Genomic DNA, 21815 nt, shown 5'->3' on the forward strand with positions numbered 1-21815 from the left:
TGTGATCATTATTGCAACTGATATTCAGTGAAAGGTTTTCATAGCAACAAGACAGTGTGTGTTGATCTATTTATGGATTGTGTTGGTGGTGAATTTATTTGCTTCTTTCACAGCTTAAGTCATAGCATGTGTGGAAAAAAAAAGATTTAAAATTCATATAACATATACCAAAAGTAGTAAGTGCGAGTCATTTGTTTGCTCCCTTGATAATAGTATCCACTTAACTACCAGGACAGTCAGGATTAATAACAGCATTTCGATGGAATATTGCTCCCAGTCTAAGCAAGAATAAATATTCTGCTGTAAAACAAAGCACAAATTCTCTAAACGGTTGTAAGCTTTGTTGCTTCTTGCAACCATAAGTAAAGGACGAACCTTTGTTGCTCTTATATGCTACTTTATATATGCCATAACTGCATATCACATCTGTAATTTGTAATTCTCAACGTCGTTTTGAATTAACAGTGTAACAGTACAAGTGTAAATCGGTGATGTACCTTGTGATACTTTATAAAACTAATTATACACCTTTAATTGAACATATCCTAAAAAATGATTTTTTGTTTTTTTTTAGGATGATTTGGATTTATCAGACTTTTTATTTCATTTTCTTACTTGCTTCCGTTTACAGTGGTAAGTGAATATATGATTCCTAAGATAGGCACACAGAGTAACGCAACTCTTCTAGGAGGGGAGACAATTAGTAACTGCAGTCTATTCCTGAGAGAGCTGTTTTCATTCTGCTGGGTTGCGCTCGGTTAAGTTTGAGTAACTCGCATAACCCTATTGCCTTATGTGGAACTTTCTCATGGGGCTTTATTGACATGGTCCTGCCACCCTTCTATGCTGTCACCTCCCACAGCACACAAGGGACAATGCTACGGGCAGTTTTATCTGTCCGACTGAGGCTGCATCCAACTTGTATCTGGCATATTGCTGTGACGCTCAGTGTCCTACACCCAGCAGCAAGCTTAGCAGCTTTAGCAGCAGCTTAGGAAGAGTCAATGGGGGTTCCAAGAGGTTGAGTGGAGCCCCGTGCTTCTCAGCTGGCTTTTCTCTAGCCTGGTTCCCCTCCAGAACAAATTCGAGGTCTCTAAAGTTTGCAGTGATGGGTGCTGGGGTGAGCTGGCTGCCTCTTCCCTGCTGCAGAGGAGCCACAGCCCTTTCCCAGGCACTGTCCTTGGGGTAGGAGCCAGCATTGAAGTCTTCTCCAAACTACAGAGCTGAAGTCTAAAATGTGCTGAGTTCCTACTGTGACAGGTTAGTGGGGTCTTCAATGTCAACAGGGTATTCTGCCAAAAAAGGAGCATCTGGTTCTGGAAAAGCACATATATTAATATATCGGTGTTTTATTTCAGCCACGGTGCAGAAGCCACTCAGCCCAGCAGCTTCACAGCAGCTGAGCTTCAGAGCCAACATCCTTTTCCATTTTTTTTTTTTAAGAAACAAACCTCACTAACCTTTGGTCCTACTCACACATTGCCTTTGCGTGAAATTATGGATTTAAAAATTGTCTGTGTGACACCTGCGTACCATCATGCTTGAAAGACTATTGCAATGTGTGAATAACTCTAGAACCACTGGTTTTATTGTAAATTATTTTTTAGAATTCTCTTGATACACTGGAAAATTAGTGACTGTGTATTTTTTTCAATGTCAATCTGTGTTAATGATTTACCTTGTTCAGTTAACAAAAGTCAAACTACAAAAATTGCACTGCATTTCCCTGAAGTTCCCTGTTCTGATAAGTTATAACTAAGATCTAACACAGGTTTATCTTCAGTAATGTATTAACTGTTTTCTCAGAGCACAATTAGGTAACTCAGCTTTTTAGAAAAATCTGTTTGATAGAGGTAGTATGATTTAAGGAAATATTTTTACATGGATTGAAATCTCAGCAAAACTAAAATCTTGAAACATTTCTGAGGCCTAGGAAACATATATTTATTAAAGTATTTCAGAACTCAGACAGAGTTTCATAGTTTTACAGCATAAATCAATTTTTTGTGTCTTATTTTTACACTAGAAGGTAAATAAGATCCACAATGACTGATAGAGCACATAATTGCAATATTATTTTCTTTTGACTTTAGAATTCACTTACATTGTTCTAAGTAATAGAAAATAAAATGCTTTTCTATTAATGACAAATCTGGTTGAAGAAGCCCTACTGAGAATAATAAATACTGATTTTTAGAGAAAGATATCGAAAGCGTATATACCAGAAAATATGGATGTTTATAAGGTACACATTTTGTGTTAATGAGAAATTAACCTTTAAAAGATATTAGCATATCTTGCACATTTGTCTAATAATTATTTGTTCTTTTTTTTTTTGGGGGGGGGGGAAGTGTGTGTGTGTGTAAATTATATATCTTACCCATGTGTAGGAAACATAGAGTTACCTAAGTATAGTTTATAATCACATTAACAAATTGAAATTGACTCATAACATTTTAAAACTATAAAATCCAATATGATAGTTCCATTTGTTTTCATTTTAAATAGCTTTTGATACAGTATGATAGGTCTATTATAACAGATTAACCAGCTAGATAAGATGTTTTCAGTTGGGTTTCCTCCCATTCTGTAAAAACACAGTATTTTCTTTTTATCTTTTAGCTAAGAAAAAGCACTTTTGTACAGGAATAAAAATCAGCACATTTGCCGATTTGCTACACATTTAGAGACCAAAATACAAGAAGAGAGTAGGCTCCTCTGCAAAGCCAGCCCTCTCGTGTGTTTTAACAAAGAGATCTTACAGGCTCCTTCATTTTGAAAGGTGGGAACAGATTCGTGCTGCTTGGGTATCTTCATTGCAGCATGAGTGGGTTTAATTGCAGAGTTCAAGATGGGATTGGTGATGAATTCCTGCAGATGTGAGGCCATAGTTGAGCTCATTTTTATTCTGGATGGCTCCTGAGACACTACTCCTGTAACAGTATTTTCTTCATTGTGAAGAAGAGGGGGTTCACAGTGAAGTGTGAGGAGCGGAGGTTTTATATAATGCTGGGAGCAACTGAAGCTGTGCACTGTGGCACTGTCTGTGACTCTGGCCTCTAAGCATCCCTAAACAAAATAGGACTGTCTTCCCGTACAACTAATTCTATTTGGTCTGTGGACGTCCTTCTTCTGGTTTTCCTCTTAATGGTGCTGGTTTTCCTCTTAACGGTACTGGTCTCTCTCAGAAGATGCTTCTGCAGCTCCTGAGATCAACATGAGAAGGTCCCTTCCCTCTCTGCTGTGCAGATCTGCCTTGTGGCCCATTCTGCTGCTCAGGCTTCTCTCAGCTCAAACTGCCCTGCTCCAGCATTGGGGACAAGGCAGGGAATTCGGGACACACCCTAGAGAGTTTTATTTCTACTGGAGAGCAAAGACAAGACTCTTAGAGGAACTGTGCTACTCACCTCCCTCACCTTCTTCTCCTGCCAAAGGACTCTCTTAAAAGCAAGGTCAATGACAAAGAGAAGCAGTGGCTTCACCCTCTTCTGGTGAACTGTGCACATCTCTAATAATTTATGCGTTTTATTATTCCATATCAGAATGTGTGACTCAGACCTATGAAAATACATACTTCCAGGGAGGTGACCTCGCCACGGTTTTTACACCAAGTGCCAATTACTGCCAAGTAGTGTGTACTTACCACCCCACCTGTCTGCTCTTCACCTATTTGCCTGCGACATGGACTAAAGATCCTGCAAAAAGGTAAAATGTTCATGTTCATGTGGCTTTTGCTTGTCTCCTGGGGTAGTTTTAGGAACTCGGTAACGTTTTGACAGAACACAGGCACGTAGGGGAGGCTTCAGGGTTGTAGTGGAAAACAATGTTGTCTATCTTTAAAACTGGTTTTCCAAAAGAGTATTTGCCTAAATTTGAAAGATTAAATTTGGCAATGCCCAGTTTTTCATGGTCAAATACCCACCTTTCCAAGGGAACAGAATTGACTGTGCACTCCTTCCTCCATAGCATGTATTTAATGTTGAGGGACAATGTGAGCAATCTCACATCTCCAATGGTCCCCTCTACTGCACCCCTCACCCCTCTCTTTAGCATATTTTTCTCACAATTAAGGATAAGGCTATCCTCCCTCTCTATGCCCAGTACATTTCTGTCCTCCAAACCCTGGGCTGTGCTTCTCGTTTTAATGAGATCTTTTGGAGCTCCCACAAACACTGTATATTCTCATCTGTCACCAAATATGCCATTGCCAACAAAGCAGATGGAGCTCTACCCTGTCTTTCTCCAAATTGCACTTATTGTCTAAATTTTAATGGTCAGGGATATTGGGCAGCCTGCATTTCACCTGAGAAACAATTAGGAAGGACTGTGCTGTAAAAGCTGTAAACTGCTACGTTTTAAAACACAGGTTTTCCTGCTACTTAAAAGACAGCGATACAGAAATGCTGCCAAAAGTGGATATGGAAGGAGCTATCTCCGGACATTCCTTAAAACAGTGTAACATCCAAATTAGTGGTAAGATATGGTTATTGACATGTATGAATTTTATGCTCTGTATCATGTAGCAGATGTTAGAAAATTAGCATTTTTAAACCACAAATACAATTAGGGAAGCAGCCAAGCAGTGATTGGTATATTCTTTGCCAGATTTCTTTCATACACAGTGTGCAAAATCTTCCACTTCAGCCCCAACTATCCACCACCAAGGCTCCCTAGAGAAGGTAACATGGAAATTATGCTCTTGCAGTCACTATTTCATTTGCTAGGGCCAAATAGGAGCACATGCTTTAACTGATAGCTACAGTTCTAAAGATTCATTTGCTACTACAGTTCCCCTCCAGCAAACTGCTCACAAGGCATGTGTGATGCTGTTTTGTAACTCTGTAGAGTAGGTACCCAGCAAAACAGAAGTGCATATTCACAGTGATGTTGCAACCTTCATGATTTTGTGTAATAATTTATGAGCAGCTCCATCTTTTAGTGTATGTGTGCTATGCACAGAGTCTTAGTGTGAGCACGCCATACCTGGGAGTTATCAGCAGGCATATTTCAAGTCTATTAAATGTGTTGTTTTAAATATGTTTAAAACTTGTATCATCATAATGATTTCGTTGAGAGGATAACAGCTCTAAGCATGTCATGGCACTGCAGAAAAACAACATAAGGAAGAATATATTTATTCACTTCCTGACCTTGAGACAAACTAGCGTCTTATGGATTTCAGGCTAATTCTTTAGTTTTATTGGTATAGCACCTCAATAAGCCAGTGTTAATTGGATATTACTTTACACAAGTTCTCCATTTCAGCTATTGACACACAGTTGTGCTTGCTTTTGCTTGCCACTTGCCTTTCAGAGCAGTCAGGACTTCCAAAAGACCTTCCCTGCCAACATCCTGTCACATTTGTATTTCTGAGTAGCTTTGGCCCAGCAAAATAGATTTCAGTGGAATGTAATTCTTTATGCTATATAGACTAATTAATATCACTGGAGTTACTCTAGAATCAGACTAATATCACTAAAATGAAAACCTACCCATGTATGTTTAAAACCCCCACCAAGGATTGGCTGACTTCTGTTCTGTGAAGAGATCTCACCAACCATGAGGCAAACCCTGCATTGTGCGTGGGGGGAAAAGCTATTTCAAACCCCACAGTCCCAGTTCTCCCTCTGTGGAGTGTAAATGAAATCTTCTGACTCAAACGGGAGAAGGCTGTTGCTTATGAGGACAGAATTTACCTTTTAAACTGCTCTATTAGTTTGGAAATGTGAAAGAATGTTTTAGGATTAATCCTGAGTTCTTGCTTTGATTAATGTTATCAAGGTCTCAGCTATAGCTATTAGAGCTCCACTCTCATGGAGGCAGCAGCACTCTCAAAGTCTGCTAGATTTTTCCTCTGCCGTGCAGCCCTATACTATACCTACACTTCTCATTTTGTTACTAGAAGTATATGTGAAATACGATGTAACTGAAGTGAGCATATGATGTAGAATCTGGATTATGAGGGCTGTGTCATATGAGCTGCTATATTTTGGACAGTTTGGGGTGCAGGGTATGGGAAAGAATAAAAGCACATTTTCAGAACTTGGTCTCTTTTTTTTGCAGCTTGCAGTCCAGATGTCCACATAGGACTGGATATGGAAGGGAAAATTCATGATGTTACTGTGGCTGACAGCTATCAACAATGTCAAAGAAGATGTACCAATGACAACCGTTGTCATTTTTTTACATATGCCTCAGAAACTTTTCACAATGCAAGCTTTCGGTAAATACAGGTTTGATCCCTCTCATTGGACAGTGCTGTGCTTTAGTAGAGTAAATCTCAGAGCAGCCTAGGGTGTGAGAATTTATTCAAGGAAATAATTTTTCCTTGACTTGTCATCCTTGCAATGTTTATTCAAAGTCACAGATAGAAAAATGTCTGTGGTAAATTAGCTTCCATTTGCCCATCAATGAGAAAACCAAACTTGATTATCATAGCACTGAAAAAATTTAAAATCCTCTGGAGATATTGAAATGCAAATTATATTGGTAGGTGTGCAGCATTAATGCTTTGTTAAATCTTGCTTTGCTTATTGCTCTGAAAACAGCATCATCAGAGCAGCCAGGGAAATGCTTTCATTTTTATCAGGCCTATTTTTGAGCCGTTAATCTTCTCAATTTTACAAGTTAAACTTTGTTCAGCTAGCTTTGTTACTTATTTAAAGATTGCTCTGGCCCATGGCCAGAACGTGTACCAGAGTAGGAATTACGGGGCTAGGTGGATGGTGTAGACCAAGAAAGATGGCCTTTTGTCTTACCACTTTCTTTATCCTTTGTCACTCAGTAAAAAATGCTTCTTGAAACATGCCAGTGTAGGAACTCCAACCAGCATAAAGGTGCTTGATGACATTGTGTCTGGATTCTCTTTAAAGGCATGCCAGCTTTCTGAAATGGGTAACTATTTAAAATCTCGGATTCAGTTTGGTTTTAAGGGCTGTGGATGATGAGGTGCAGTTTATCTCTGACATGTAGAAATGTTGCATTATGTAATATAATTCTAATAGAAACTTATTTTACCAATATAATTAGTACTCTCAGGCACACAGGAGATTCAGATCTTTTTAATTTTTCCATTTTATCATTCGTCTTACAAAGACAGTTGCATGCTTTGAAGATCATAAGATTAGCTTAATGAAATTGCACGTTATCTTTGTACTGTGAATACAAAAACGAAAGATAAAATCCCATCAAAATCAAAGCTTTCTAAATTCTGTTTGTATACTGTGTATGCACTTAGAAATTTTCAATGAAGACCTGTGGCTTTCTAATACAACTGGCTAAGATAAGGGATGTATTGTGTGTCTTGTGGGTGATTTGTGATGAAGCAGTGTCTGTACTTGCTCCCGCCATCATTACTCAGGCAAAACTCAAGAGTGCAGTGTGTGTTATACTTTCTTATTCTCAACTGAAACATCTTTACTTTTTTTTTTTCTTCTTTTTTTTTTTTTTTAATCTACCTCCACTTTGACTTATCGTGTGGTATTTTCCCTTCTTAATGGTGGTGATGTTCTTCTGCTTCCATATACCCTTATTTTAGCTCACAGCTAGTTTTCCTGTTTTCCCGTAGAAATCACATTTTGTATAGGCTCTGCATCTTTTTTTCTGTATTGATATGTTTTCTTCAGACTCTGCTAGTACTACTGTAGGAATAACCTTCAGAAACCATTTAAAAAGTAGTTTTGTTCAGATCTTAAAAATGAAGTGTGAAGAATTAAAAAAAAAGGAAGGAAAAGGAAGAAAAAATTTTTTAAAGAGAAGTAAACAATTTAGCTGTTCCTTCACTATGTGAATGAGAGAGAATGGAGGGAAGATATTTTTTTCCAAACTCTATCATTAAGATATACTAGAAAGACAGATATTCGTGGTTATGATAGTCATGACATGGCAGCAATGATCATAATTTTAAAAATAGATGCTTCCCTTCAAAACTTTTGGAATCACAGCAAACCTCTATGAACATCAAAAAGCTAAATTGTACCAAGAAACTTTCAGATTGCTTCAATCAGATTCTAAGACCACTGTAATCATCAATATTATGGGATTTCTCTGTCCCCTGTTCTACCATCCCCTCTTCCCTCTGCTCAGTAATGCTAATGTTGTTGACCATCTAACTGCAGTTTGTTTTCATAAAGAAGAGAGGAAAAAGAAACAACCCACATAGTTCTTCGGCATTTGTTGTGTCCTTTGCCATTAGCTTTCCTTCTCCTCTGAGCAGAACTTGAGCTCCTTTCTTAATGCTAACTGAACAGTACTGCATGTTTTTCTTTCAGGAGTTGTTCTTTCTTATTTGGCCTTTCATTTTGTGCCTTTGCCTTTCTGATTTTGTCCTTATGCTATTACACATCCACAGTAATTTGTCTATATTTCTGCCCTTTGCAAAGTACCTTCCTTGAGGCCATTGACTGTTGAATGATCACTGAACATGACCATTGAGGTCATGGGTTAGCTTCGCTAGAGTTCCAGATCCACATTTGTGCTTTAAATATGATTTTCCTTAGAAACTATCAATTGTCCTGAACTCTGTTTCCCCTTAACATGTCATCTTACCTAGTAATTGTCAGAATTAATTGACACTTATTTCTTAGTCTGCTGTGTTCCCCCTCCCCCGCTGCCCCCCATGTTCTTATTGTGTAATTTCTGTCCAGTGTTTTTTGAAAACCTTATCAAATTAACAGGAGCCACATTAAGCTCTACCTCTCTTGGTGCTTTTCCCTTTCTGTAGTTAGGCGTTCCCAGTATGTTTCCATAACTCATTGGGTAGTGTCGACTTGGCTGCTGCAGTTTCTCAACAGCTGCTGCCAGTTCTCTGCTGCCACCAAGTCATATGTTTCGGATCATTTCCTTGTTTTTACTGTCTTTACAGCTTGATAGTTTCAATAAACATCCTCCATACTGGTACTTCCTTTTTTCCTCCTTTTTATTGTTGCACTGGGATTTTAACTAGATCTTCAAGTATATCTTTGGAGATTGCAACTCATTCTTCTTTTTCTAAACATGCTGGTACTTCCTGTAACTCCTATATCTGTAGTTTGGTTGTGTGAATTATCCTGCTGAGCCTCTGTTATGTTATTTTGGTCATGTCAGAGGGCAAACTATACATTATTCCTGCTTATTCTGCCTACTTTTTAAATAGCATTCAATAAAGTGTTAAGAGGATCATCTCATTATTTTTCTTCTAGTCTTCCTATGATCCTCTTAGATATACCCATTACCTTCATTATTTTAGCCTTTGCCTAGATTATCATGATTTATTCCTAACTGTGGATTTGTAGACTGATCTCCACTGCTCTTAATTGAAAGCCTTTCCTATTAGATTAGCAAATCTGTATTCTAACATGTAATTTCTCTTTTTCTCTATATGAACCTTATCTGTTCTCAGCAGTCCTCTCCATGAGTTTACACACTCAAAAATGTTCTTGAAGAAATAGTTTTTGGTTAAAATGTGGTTTTATCTTTCCAGATTATCAGTAACAAAGGAAGGAAAATGTGAATAAGGATAGAAACGTATAATATGTAAACCTTAATATTCTAATGGCATAATACAATCTTTGGAATTTTGATATTTTGTTCTTGTTTTATACAGATTGTCAAATGGACATTTTTGAAGATCAAGAATTTTCAGGAATTAATATTACAAGTTTTTTCACTCCTGATATCTCTGTCTGCCAAACTATTTGTACATATTTTCCAAAGTGCTTGTTCTTTACATTCTTTACCAGGGAATGGCAAATAGAATCCCAAAGGTGAATATGACAACTAACTTTAATTCTCTAAGTCGATTTTTTTTTTTTTTAAAGCACACAGTATTTTTTTAACCACTATTTTCTCATACTTTTGGAAATTTTTGTTAAAAGGTTATTTTCAGTAAAGCACAGCTTTTTATGTTTTGTATTCATAAGCTTGTGATTTCCTGTGGGCATTTCATCTGTTCTCCAGTGTGATCAGGGGTTTCGTTTTGCAGAAAAGAGTTATACACATCAAAGAGACAGAAAGCCTCCAGATTGCTTTAATGACTTAAAGCTGAATTTTATGAAATTATCAAAAAAGTCATCTGGTCTCCTAGCAGTATTAAGTTATTTACTTGAAAAGATCTTCAATAAACTTAACAGGTTTAAAAAATGTTTCTATTGAGCTTTCACACTTATTAGTGAGAATAGTTAAAAATCTACATTCCACATGGAACTGAAGAACAACGTTTCAAAGGAATTTCAGGGAGAACCAAAGATGAGAGGGCATGTATCATCTAAGGTCACCCCTTCTACATATGCATAAATGCTGTACAACCTTTAGTAATACAGTCATATGACATTTCACAATATTACAAAAATTTAGTGTGAACTAGTGGACTCAGTGAATGCATTTTCATATGAAATACTTTTACAGATAGAAACTTGGAACAAAAAACCAAATTTAAGAAAGAACCTTCTCTTTCCAGTACCCAAACAATCAATTTTTAGATGCGAAAACAGGTTTAGTTATTGTAAAAAATTGTTTGTTTTAGAAATCTTTGCCTTCTCAAGACATCCACAAGTGGGATACCAGAGGCACTTACATCACGAGAAAATGCTGTATCAGGCTTTGGTCTCCTAAATTGCAGAAGATCCTTTCCTGGTAAACAATAAATTACAATTAAAATACTAACTTTAAATTAATCAAACTAATAGACTTTCTGATGCTTGGAATGCGCTCATTCTTACAGCCTGCAATTCTCGCACTTACATGCATATGAATTTTCTGGGAGATGAACTGAATGTCACTTATACTAAAGGACACAGAGCCTGTCAGCAGGTTTGCACAGATGTGATCCGCTGCCAGTTTTTTACCTACTTTCCCCTCCAAGATTCATGCAATGAGGAAGGGTGAGATATATTTTTTAGCTGTTCAAAGATTGCCGAAATAATAATTCCGCAGACTTGATGAGAGGGTGATGTATGTTATCATAATAACCTTTGCATTAATTCATTGGCAGAAAGTGTGAGTGTCACCTAAGAATGTCGTCAAATGGATCTCCAGTGAAAATAGTACATGGGCCAGGAAGGATCTCTGGATACTCACTAAGATTATGTAAAAAAAAAGCCAGCACCGGTGAGTAAAACTTCTTTTGTGTAAAAGAGACAGGGTTTAACTGATTTCAGGCCAGGTTTGCACATTGTAAACACCAAGAGTAGCCCTGTGAACTTGGTTTTAATAGACTTTATGATCATAAATCATAACGGGATTAGAATGTCTCATGTATCACCTTCTTTGCAATAGATCGGTCCCTATTCAGGGATCAGCAGTTGTCTCATCTTCATTTATCACTGGCAAGTGTAAATTATCTTTAAGCACAGGTTTGAATTATTTCTGTAGTGTGCATGCAGCATTCTGCAAGAAATATTAGGATCGTTGGAGGTACAGACTCTGCCCCTGGTGAGTGGCCATGGCAGGTCAGCTTGCACGTCAAGTTGTCTCGTCGGAGACATGTCTGCGGGGGCTCCATCATCAGCAACCAGTGGATTCTTACAGCTGCTCACTGCGTCATGAGGTGAGGCCTAAATGGAAATGTAAAAATACAACCAAAAATTTCATCTGGAGTGTGAGATAAGTTGAGACCTACCTTTCAGAAAAATAAAAATGAGAACTAGAATAAAATAAACTGTTTTAATGTAATCAAAAGGTGAACTTCTAATATAGACAATTCATATTCTTAACATAACTAGAACTCCATACTTTGTCCCTTTATAACATAGTATTGTGCTACTGATGCTAAATTATTTTAATGCATCTAGAAGATTAAATTCTAAAGCAGACACTAGATACCTACAGAAACTTAGATATTCTCATGCGATATTAGCTTTTCCTTACTGTAATATCATTTCATTTATCAAGGAAAATCTGTTGTTAGGTTATTACATTTTATAAACTTCAAATTACTTATCTCAGAGATTTCTCCATGACACTTAGGAAGGTGATGCTAATCTGATAGCTTCAGCAGCAGTTAGCTCAGCTAGTTAACTTATTTGACCTCTGTGGGGGTCCCATTAGGCTGCTCCTTGTACCTGAGTTACCTATCTCTGCCTTATATGAAACAACCAGATCCCAGTTGTCCTGGTTTTCCTTCAACAGTTTCTTTTTTATTTCTTTTTTATTTATTTTTTTTTTCAAAATTCTCTCTATCGGTCAATTAATGCCCTATTTTTAATGCAGATTTCAGCTGTAAGAATAAAATTTAAAGTGAGCAATATCCAAGCCATTGTTAATTCGTACTGATGCATATAGCCTGTAGTGTTAATCAAATTACCATCAGATTTGGGTCATTAAATTACATGTGTTGTGAACCGCTGATTTAATTGTCACACAGATGATTAATTTCCTTTGTTACATTGTCATCACCTGTAAAGCAGGTTATCCTGTCATTTAGAGAGTGGAAAGTGTAAGACTATAATGCAGTCTGGCAGAAAAAGGACCGGTAACAGATAAAGTGCTTCAAAGAAAATTTGTTGACCTAGCAACATGGTCCAAAATCAGACATTTTTACTCCTGCAGTGTTTTATGTTACCCATTATTGTTTTCATGTGGAATAGTATTGCCAATATTTTGCCTCCAGTGGCAAGCATTATAAAAGCAGTCAAACTCTCTGAAAAACCCCTATATAAAAAGGGGGAACTCTACCTGCTATCCAGTGTAGAAGTTACCAGTATTATAAAAGACAAAGGGAGAAGATATGCCTGCAAAATAAATATAAAAAATAGACTATGTTAACTGGAAATTATTAAGCCTAACTGGCATTTATGAATTCATATATAAAATCTTCAAATTTTTTTTAAACTTTATTTAAGAGAATTTTGCATCTTCTTCATTGCATATACCAAAATTTCTAGGTTGCCGTAAGAGTAGAATGCTACAATGAAATATCCCTTAAACTTACTCAAAGTTGAAATCATAAAGATTAGCTGGAACATTTCATATAGATCTATGATATTACACTTTCTAATCTATATTTACATGGCTAGTGTCATTTTCCTGAAAAACAAGTGGCATAATATACTCAAATTTCTATTCCCAACCCTTTTTTATTGCAAGAAAAGCTGCTGTGTTGGAATGAATGGAAAGAATCTCATTTACTACTTCAGGGCTTCAGGGCTTGCATTAGACCCTTGATTATATATATATATATATATATTTTTTTTTTTAAATAGGAGAATAGAAAATTAAAAAAGGCAGGGAAAGAGGATGAAGAAGGATCAGGACAATGAGAGTCTGAACATAAAGTAGAGAGAAAACTGATGTGGGGATGAAAATATGAATAGGGAGAGGAACAGAAAGAAGCAGAAGTGGAGAGAATGGACAGAATGAAATATTTTTTAGTTCTGAAAGTGTGAAAATAAAAAATGGAAAGAACGACCTCAGTGCTCTTCACTGTACACTCAGGAGTAACGGAAGATGTTGACAGCTGCACACAAACTCTAAATCAGAGCAAATATTTTGCCATAGAATTACTGTTTGTCTTTTTCCCTCAGTCTTGCGAATCCCAACATTTGGCGTGTTTATGCTGGTATTTTAAAACAATCAGAAATAAATGAGGATACACCCTTCTTCAAAGTGGAAGAGATTATTGTTCACCCTCACTATAAATATGCACGGACTGGATATGACATTGCTTTAATGAAACTTGATAAGCCCATGAATTTTACTGGTATGTAGCGTATTTCAGAGGAATTCTGAATATGTGCAGGATGACACAGGGCTGGTATTGGTATGGCAGTGCATGACACCTGGGCTGGCTTCCTTTAACATGCAGTTACTGGGGCTTGAGGAGAATCTCATTCTGCTTGCTTTGAAAAGAAAATGGGTGGCTTTTATTTATGTGACTGGAATGATATATTGTGTAAGGGACAAAGCATAACGTGGAGACTATCATCAGGAGTCGTGTAGGTACCCACAAAACCTTCATGTTGCAGTTGTTTCTGCTGGTCAAACTAATATTTTTAATCATATTTTAGATCTCCAACTACCTATTTGCCTGCCATCAAAAGAAGATGCTAACATACTTTATACTGACTGTTGGGTAATTGGATGGGGTTACAGAAAAGAAAAAGGTACAGATAAATATTTAAACAATGATGAGAAGCTGTCAAGCTGTAGATTACCTATTCCAGATCTTATTAATGTTCTTTAGTACAAATGTGTGCTCTGATGTTTTACAAATGCTGATCACTTTAGGGAGTTCTTAAGTTAGTCCAGTGACTTAATGCAGCTCATCTACCATGGCAGAGTAAAGGGAGAGATGGAGAGAGTGTCTTAACTGAGGAAATTTAAGGATATCAAATACAGCAAGACCTTTTGATTTCAGCTTATTATATGTGTGCAAGGAAAAGACTTCATTATTACTTTTTCATTTTTACTAAGAAACATTGAGTTGGAGGTTAAATCAAATACCGAAAATCTCCAAGCCAAAGAAGTTGCCAAAAAAAGGTCTGAGCTCATGATCTGAACGTGTGACTCTGATGTCAGTTATTCCAGTAGTAATTGCATAACTTGTTCAGTTTCATTAGTCATTTTCCTCCTTTACACTGATAGACATTTGATTAGAGTCAGGCCATGTTTTGTTTTGCTGTGGGTTTTCTTACAGAAAATTCTACTATGCTCTTGGCTACCATTATTTCTATCTGGCCAACATCGTAATATAATTGTTAATTAGAATCTGCTTCTATTAAGACATCTTAAAACATATACGAAATATGTATAAAATTATCACTAAATAACTCTGTGCTCCAACACAAAAATTGGAACAGATCCTAACAAATATTAATGAATTGTTTGAAAAAATACTTTGAAATGAAAGTAAGAATGAAACCTTAAAATATATGCTATACAGCCCTCAAATACATTTCCTTAGATTCTAGCTCAATGGGCTGGCAAAAAATAGTGTATATCTGGATGCACGCTCCTCTCTGTGCTCCCAGCTGAAAAAAAGCCAACAGACTTATCACTGAACTCTGTGGGATTTTGAATTATAGTCTGCACATACTACATGCTTTTTTTTTTTAATGTGATTATATTCATGTGACTTCAGAAATTAGAGATTGAAGAATGTTGCTTTTATGATTCTGAAGACTGATTATAAACAGTGCCAATTGCCTTTGTGTTTTGATAGTAGATGGTATTTGAACTCCTTTGATTTTATATGGAAGTAGGCCAAGTAGCTGTTAATTAGTTGAGTCTGGTTTTACATTTATTTATGTATTATATATATATGTATTTTATGTATATTTAAAAACCTTACTTAAACAATGTACTTTACTTTATATACCTTTCTATTTGAAGGCAGATATTGTATAGGCTAATTTTTGCTGTTAATTTTGAAGAAAACTCTGCTCTCAATTACTCGTATTTACTCTTGGTAAGCGACTAGGGTGTGAAGCAGCACAGATTTGGTGGTTGAGATGTTCCAATTCTATCAAAACACATTATTAAGAAATAATCATTAATAATACAAAGCAATGGTCTCAGCAGGAAGACAGGTTCCAAATGCCAATGTCCTGAAAGCTGTACTCATACAAGGATTCATTGCAAATCACAAGGGAGTTTTGAAACTTGCCCAGGCATGAGACAAAATGTGTCATTATAAAAACGTTCAAATTAGCAGACAAACTACATGGTTTCCTAATATAAAAAAAAGAGGAAGAACACTGTAATGAACATCCAAAAGCAGAGGCCTCCAACCTTGTGATTTCACTGTATGGGGATTTCTACAGTTTTAACTTTTATTTTGCTAGGAGCAAACATCTCTCTGTTCATACCATCTGTTACACAGGCCGTGTAGAAGACATTCTTCAGAAGGCTACTGTGCCCCTCATGTCAAGAGAGGAATGCCAGGCAAGGTACCGGAAGCGCAGAATAGATGACAAAGTGATCTGTGCTGGCTATGATGAAGGTGGAAGGGATGCTTGTAAGGTAATGAAATGAAGTAGTATGTAGTCACATATCCCAACCATTTCTTCAAATATATAATTGAATACTGTAATTAATTCTAATTGCCATTAGAAAAATATGGTTATCAATAGAGCTGTTGATTAACTCATCACTTTTGCATGTCAAAAGCACTAAAAATCAAAGTATATGCAAAATATTTCTTATGTGACATTGAAATCATTAGGGATAAATTCCAAAGATAAGAAACTCTGAGTGTGTATATATATATATATATCTCTTCCATTTAGGGAATAAAACAGTACTCCTTTGGAGTATCAGAGATCCAAAGAGAGCAAGCATAGCATCTTAAAGCATTTCTCCAACAGAAGCAGATTTCCTATGTGATGTTCTTACTTCTTAGCTTGTGAAAGCTTATTTTAAACCATCCACTGTGTACAAACCAGAAGGGAGGGTACTAGCAATGCCGTTAAAATGCATGGGGAAAGGAAGGCTAAAAACAGGCTGAGCAGATTGGTTTGTTCCTTATTAGAATTGAAAATGTCACAACAACATGAGTTCAGTGATCCAAATTCTCTGCTCAACTGTAAACTCATGCACTTCCATTAATTTAAATATTTTGAGTTAATTTATGCAAGAAGAAAATAGTCTGATTAGTAAGATTAAATTTTCTACCAAATACAGTATTCTCACTTTAAGCATTTAACAGTTAACATTTTTATGTTAAAATGTTACTGTTATTATGATCAGAATTGAGTAATTAGGAATAAAAATACCCAGAGGTGGGAAGTTTTCCTCTATGCCAATTAAGCTTTCTTTATCTGATACAGTGCACCAGAACATGGAGATGCTGTTCTATAAAAATAACATACTTGTTATTGTCTCAACAACTCGGAACAGCTACACTAAAGAACCCTATGTTCAGAAAGATCAGTTAGGAATAGGAAAAGAAAACAGAGAGGTGTTTTGTCCTGAGGGGGACAGAATCACTCAAAGAAAATAAGCCATATAGACAACTGAGGTTTGTGTACGAAAACCAAAGTCATAAGAGAAAATGCTGACATTTTTCCGATTTCTCTCACCACCACTTCACTGGATCTTAAATCAGTGTATGTAGATAAATTAACAAAACAAAACAAACAACTAAAACAAAACATAGTAGTTTTGAACCTTAATGTGAAGTGGAAATTTTTTTGCAATGACTGGAAAGTATTTAGAAGTCAATTTACTAGAAAAACAGAAAACCTGCTTCAATATCCTGTTACTTAGCCTTAGGTGAAAGTAATTGAAATCTAGGCAGTTATGCTGATGTTAACATTGCATGATGCTGCTTTTGATCAAGGCTTTCTTTGAGAGAGAAATACTGACATGAGCTGTTCCTTGCGTGCTCTGTCTTTTTCTCCTGTGACACAGGGGGATTCAGGAGGGCCTCTCTCATGCAAGCACGAGGAGGTTTGGTACCTGGTGGGCATCACCAGCTGGGGCGAAGGGTGTGCTCGCCCCAGGCAGCCGGGTGTCTACACAAAAGTTGCTGAGTATTCAAACTGGATTATAGAAAAAACTACGTAGCATGAGAGTTACCTACTGGTTCAAAGTGATGTCGTGAAATAATAACCCTAGGAACAACGTGATAAAGTGCATTAGCATTTTTAAATGGTGTTTCTTGTTAGCTTGGAACGTAAAAGGTGATTAAGAAAGCAGAAAAGCAGGAATGAATGAACTTTGCCATTACTAAATAAAAAGCAGTAATAAAAATAAAGTCTGTGGTCACTGATTTGGCAGAAAAAAAAATATGTCTGAACCATTGATTTCTTCTGTCCTTGCTAGCATAAAATAAGAGTGATGAGGTTACAGGGCATGTATGGAGATGAGAGCTGCTCCTGATTTCTGAAGTTTGGACACAGCAATGGAGATTTCACTCCCTTGTCCAAATTAGCTTGAAATGGGCCAACCAATTACAAACTTACTAAGGGGTAAGGGAAGTTGAGGCAGGGAGAAGCCTCTACAGTAGTATAAAACTCATTTCCTTAGGGAATTAGGAAAAAAAAAAGGTGAAAGTACTAGCTGAGAAAACAAAAACAGAGGCTTTGGCAAAGCTCTGAGGTAACAGTTTTGCACGTATGGTACCAGTGCTGTCTTTCACTTACATTATTCTAAGTTCTGTGGGAATTATCACAAGAATGATAATGTGGATCTACTTCCCTTGAAACAGAATATCCAGGAAGTCAATTAAAGAATAATCCCCTTTAGAGACATCATATGTCATTGGTCTTTAACACAATATACTTTTATTTACTAGATCTCTAGCTTCCCTTAATTAAAGAAACAGATTTCTCATTTTCTTTTTTCTCGTTCTTTCCTTTTATGCTTTCTCCTTATTTTGTGTCAGGTAGCAAATACGTTTTTTGGCCAAAATTAACACATATGTTTATAAGAAACAGCAGTAAAAAATTTATTATTTTCCTGTAGTAAGAGGAAGCATTTCACATTGAATCAGAAAGGAAGGCACAGGACTTAACATTTGTCTTTGCCAGACTTCATAAGCTTGTTTCCTAATCATTGACATTAGTTTAATTACTGAAAAGATGTTCTAGAATGCTACTCATAATTGCCACACCCCCACACTGTATATGTTGTGGAGGTAAACAGCAGGAGTAGCTTCACAAGTAAATGAGGTTGTGAAGATTAGAAATTAAACACATCAAATTAATGGAAGAAAACTATCAAGCTGCTGAAAATAATGCCTGTATTTAATTTTTTGATGCCTTATTTACAGCTAACTCTCAGGAAAAATGTAAATCCACAACCACAAGTTTACAAAGTGTTGTATCTGTGCTTAAGTGTCCGAAGTGCTCCTGGAGTCAGGGTGTTTCTTGGGCTATGCAGTGCTGACTACAGTTAACGAATCTGAAATTCCAAAGCTGTATTCAAAGGCCGAGGGGTTTAGTTTTGTTCGTTTGTTTCTTAAAGAATCAAAATCCCAAGCAGGGCTGAAAACAGTTCAAATATAACAGGAGGGGAGAGGGAATGGTGCTGCTGCAGGCACATCTTGGGAAAGAAGGCCGCTGCCTGCCCTCCCACCCGCAGTGGGCTCCGGGGGACAGGGCCTTGCATTGCAGGTGGTGAGGGGATTGGATCAAGGGGGAGAGAGAAGGCATATCAGTGTACTGGGACTTTTAATCAACACTAAAGAAGCAGAATAGGAGATAAAGGTGGAGGCTGATGTCCTTTTCATGCTCAGTTTGATCCACAACTGGTTTAAAATATCAGCAAACCTCATCCGCAAACCTGCCATCAAAAACCTAGAGACTTAAATAAGGGACTGAGAAGAGTAGGAAAAAATAGGAAACACAGCAGAAAAAAAAAAAAAAAAAAGATTACTGGCATTCAAATGTGGTTCTGTCCTCACGGGGAAGGAATGAAGACAGCTGGAAAAGACCTGCTGAAGAAACAAAGGAATTGCTTCAGTATGAAAACAGAGACTGAAACTCTCTGAAGAATCGTCAAGAGACCATCCGAAATACCCATCTGCCAATACTCAAGCTGTGTATTTGCTAAGGAGCATATGCAATGTCAAACTGGTAACCTTAATGCTTTCTCATGATAGTGTTGTCATCAGCTTCTTTTTCAAATGGACACAAAATATCTGGCTATGCTTTCTTTTTTGTTTTGTCATCTGCTATGAGACCTCTGGATGGTGTCTATTGGTGTGATGGAGAGGAATGACAGCTCAGTAGTGCTCTGTAGACCTCTGAAGCTCCATGTTCTGTTTCTGGTGACAGCAATATGCCTAAGGAAACTTAGTTGTTCCTGTGGAAAGGATAAAGGATTTTGGTGAGTGCATACATTCTTCATCAGCAGGTATTGACCAGATAAAAGAACTTATTTCAATGTATTTTCACTTGGAGCAGATATCTTTCAGTGAAGTTTTGCATTGTCTATTCATCCAAAACAAATTCCTGATAGCTAAAAATTGAGTAAGAGCAATAGATGTTATGTGGAGAATGCAGGAGTTCCTGGTAGCTATACAAAATCCTTATGACTTCGTTTAAGAACAACTACATGAGGGACATCTGACCTTCTCTGAATTTATCACAGAATCACAATGTTAGGGATTGGAAGGGACCTCAAAAGATCATCTAGTCCAATCCCCCTGCCAGAGCAGGAACACCCAGATGAGGTTACACAGGAAGGCGTCCAGGCGGGTTTTGAATGTCTCCAGAGAAGGAGACTCCACAACCTCCCTGGGCAGCCTGTTCCAGTGTTCTGTTACCCTCACTGAGGAGAAGTTTCTTCTCAAATTTAAGTGGAAACTCTTGTGTTCCAGTTTGAACCCATTACCCCTTGTCTTACCGTTGGTTGTCACTGACAAGAGCCTGGCTCCATCCTCGTGACACTCACCCTTTATATATTTATAAACATTAAGGAGGTCACCCCTCAGTTTCCTCTTCTCCAAACTAAAGGGACCCAGCTCCCTCAGCCTTTCAATTTATGTATCAGCATAATATGTAATTCATTGAGACTTTAAACTCACAGATAGAAACACATTGGTGTTCTTAAGTGCTATGTTGCTTAGGCATTCTGGTTTCAATATGTAGCTTGCACTAAATGAGACACAGTTTATGACCTTTATTTATTCTCCCTTCTCCTCTATCTCCCAAACTAACAACCACAAAACTTATCTCAATCTCATTAAATAAAAGCCTGGACTTTAAATCTGCCTCTATTTATGTTCGTACAGAGCATAATCATTGGTGCTTTAGTTATTTTTTTGATTAATGGTAAGTGTCTTTGGCAGTGTCTTATATTCAGCTCTTTAGTTACACTGAAAATCAATAAAGCTCCTAATCTCACTTACACTAGATGGGCAGAAATCTTGCAAGGGGCAAGCACCACTCTTGATATATTGAATGGCAACATTAGACTGCCCTGAGTTTTCATACAAATTAAGGTCTCTGATGCCAGAAATTTACAGTCTCGTTTAGGCAGAGATGAAACACTTTATGTGTGCTGGGATAGTCTGGAGAGCAATTAGTTCATCATAAAGTAAGGCATACTGTGCTGCTGCTCAAGTGGACTCTTCAACTTCTAATAGCCTTCTCTGTAGTCATTCTAATAGAATCATAAACCAAACAAAACCAGCTTCTCATTAAACCACCTTTGCATTGCATTTTCTATCACTGCTGATGCTTTGCCTAATGTCTGAGACTGAAGTATGTCTTCTTGAAAGTGACCTGAGCTGGAAAAAAGATGACACGAGGCCTCTCATTTCTTCTGCCTGGGAGAATTAAAAATTCTTACGGTGAAAATGTGAAGAGATCACCAAGTATGCCCATTTACTCTGCTTGTCATGAAGAGGGGAAGGGAACAAATTGGCATAAGTTTTCAGTATAAGTTTTATCTATTCTGTGAAAAATTATTAATCTGCTGTGATGAAAAATGCATCTCAGATGCTGAAAAATAAGAAACTGGATGGAATGAAAATAATTGATGGTGGTAGTCTTCATAGCAGGAGAACTCAGTTAAAATGTAGGTTCTTATTCTCTGTCTAATTTCCAGTATCTATGGAGGATTCTTTGGAAAGCTATTGCTAGCTCATTTTGTTTATGAGATATCTGCACTATAATATATTAAAAATGCGTTTCCACTTCAAATAGAGGATAATGTTGATTTGCCTCTTTGAACAATAATGGCTGTTATGAAATAGTACATATTTATAGTCCAACATTTCCTGGAATAGTAAATTAAGTGTTTTTTCCTGTGGTCTTTGTGTTGTAAATCATGTTATAGATATATATAGATATATTAGAGTTACTATGGAGTGTTGTTGTGACAATAAATTTTTTCCTGAGAGTTATTCAGTGGAGGTGTAAAACAGTTGTTTTGCATCTTAATGTTTGTTT

At 36.9% G+C, this 21815-nt stretch overlaps 1 protein-coding gene across 1 annotated transcript; it reads left to right on the top strand.

Moving 5' to 3' along the window:
• The first annotated feature begins 575 nt into the window (after positions 1–575).
• On the top strand, positions 576–17481 carry LOC136002707 (coagulation factor XI-like). The gene is made up of 14 exons (XM_065657968.1): positions 576–633; positions 3543–3705; positions 4367–4473; positions 6064–6223; positions 6785–6894; positions 9584–9743; positions 10502–10611; positions 10700–10859; positions 10970–11085; positions 11350–11524; positions 13500–13675; positions 13983–14078; positions 15797–15936; positions 17326–17481. Exons 1-14 carry the CDS (start codon positions 576–578, stop codon positions 17479–17481), a joined length of 1887 nt encoding a protein of 628 aa, XP_065514040.1.
• Positions 17482–21815: the final 4334 nt, after the last annotated feature.

Source organism: Caloenas nicobarica, unplaced genomic scaffold (assembly GCF_036013445.1).
Source record: "Caloenas nicobarica isolate bCalNic1 unplaced genomic scaffold, bCalNic1.hap1 Scaffold_1619, whole genome shotgun sequence".
NCBI lineage: Eukaryota > Metazoa > Chordata > Aves > Columbiformes > Columbidae > Caloenas > Caloenas nicobarica.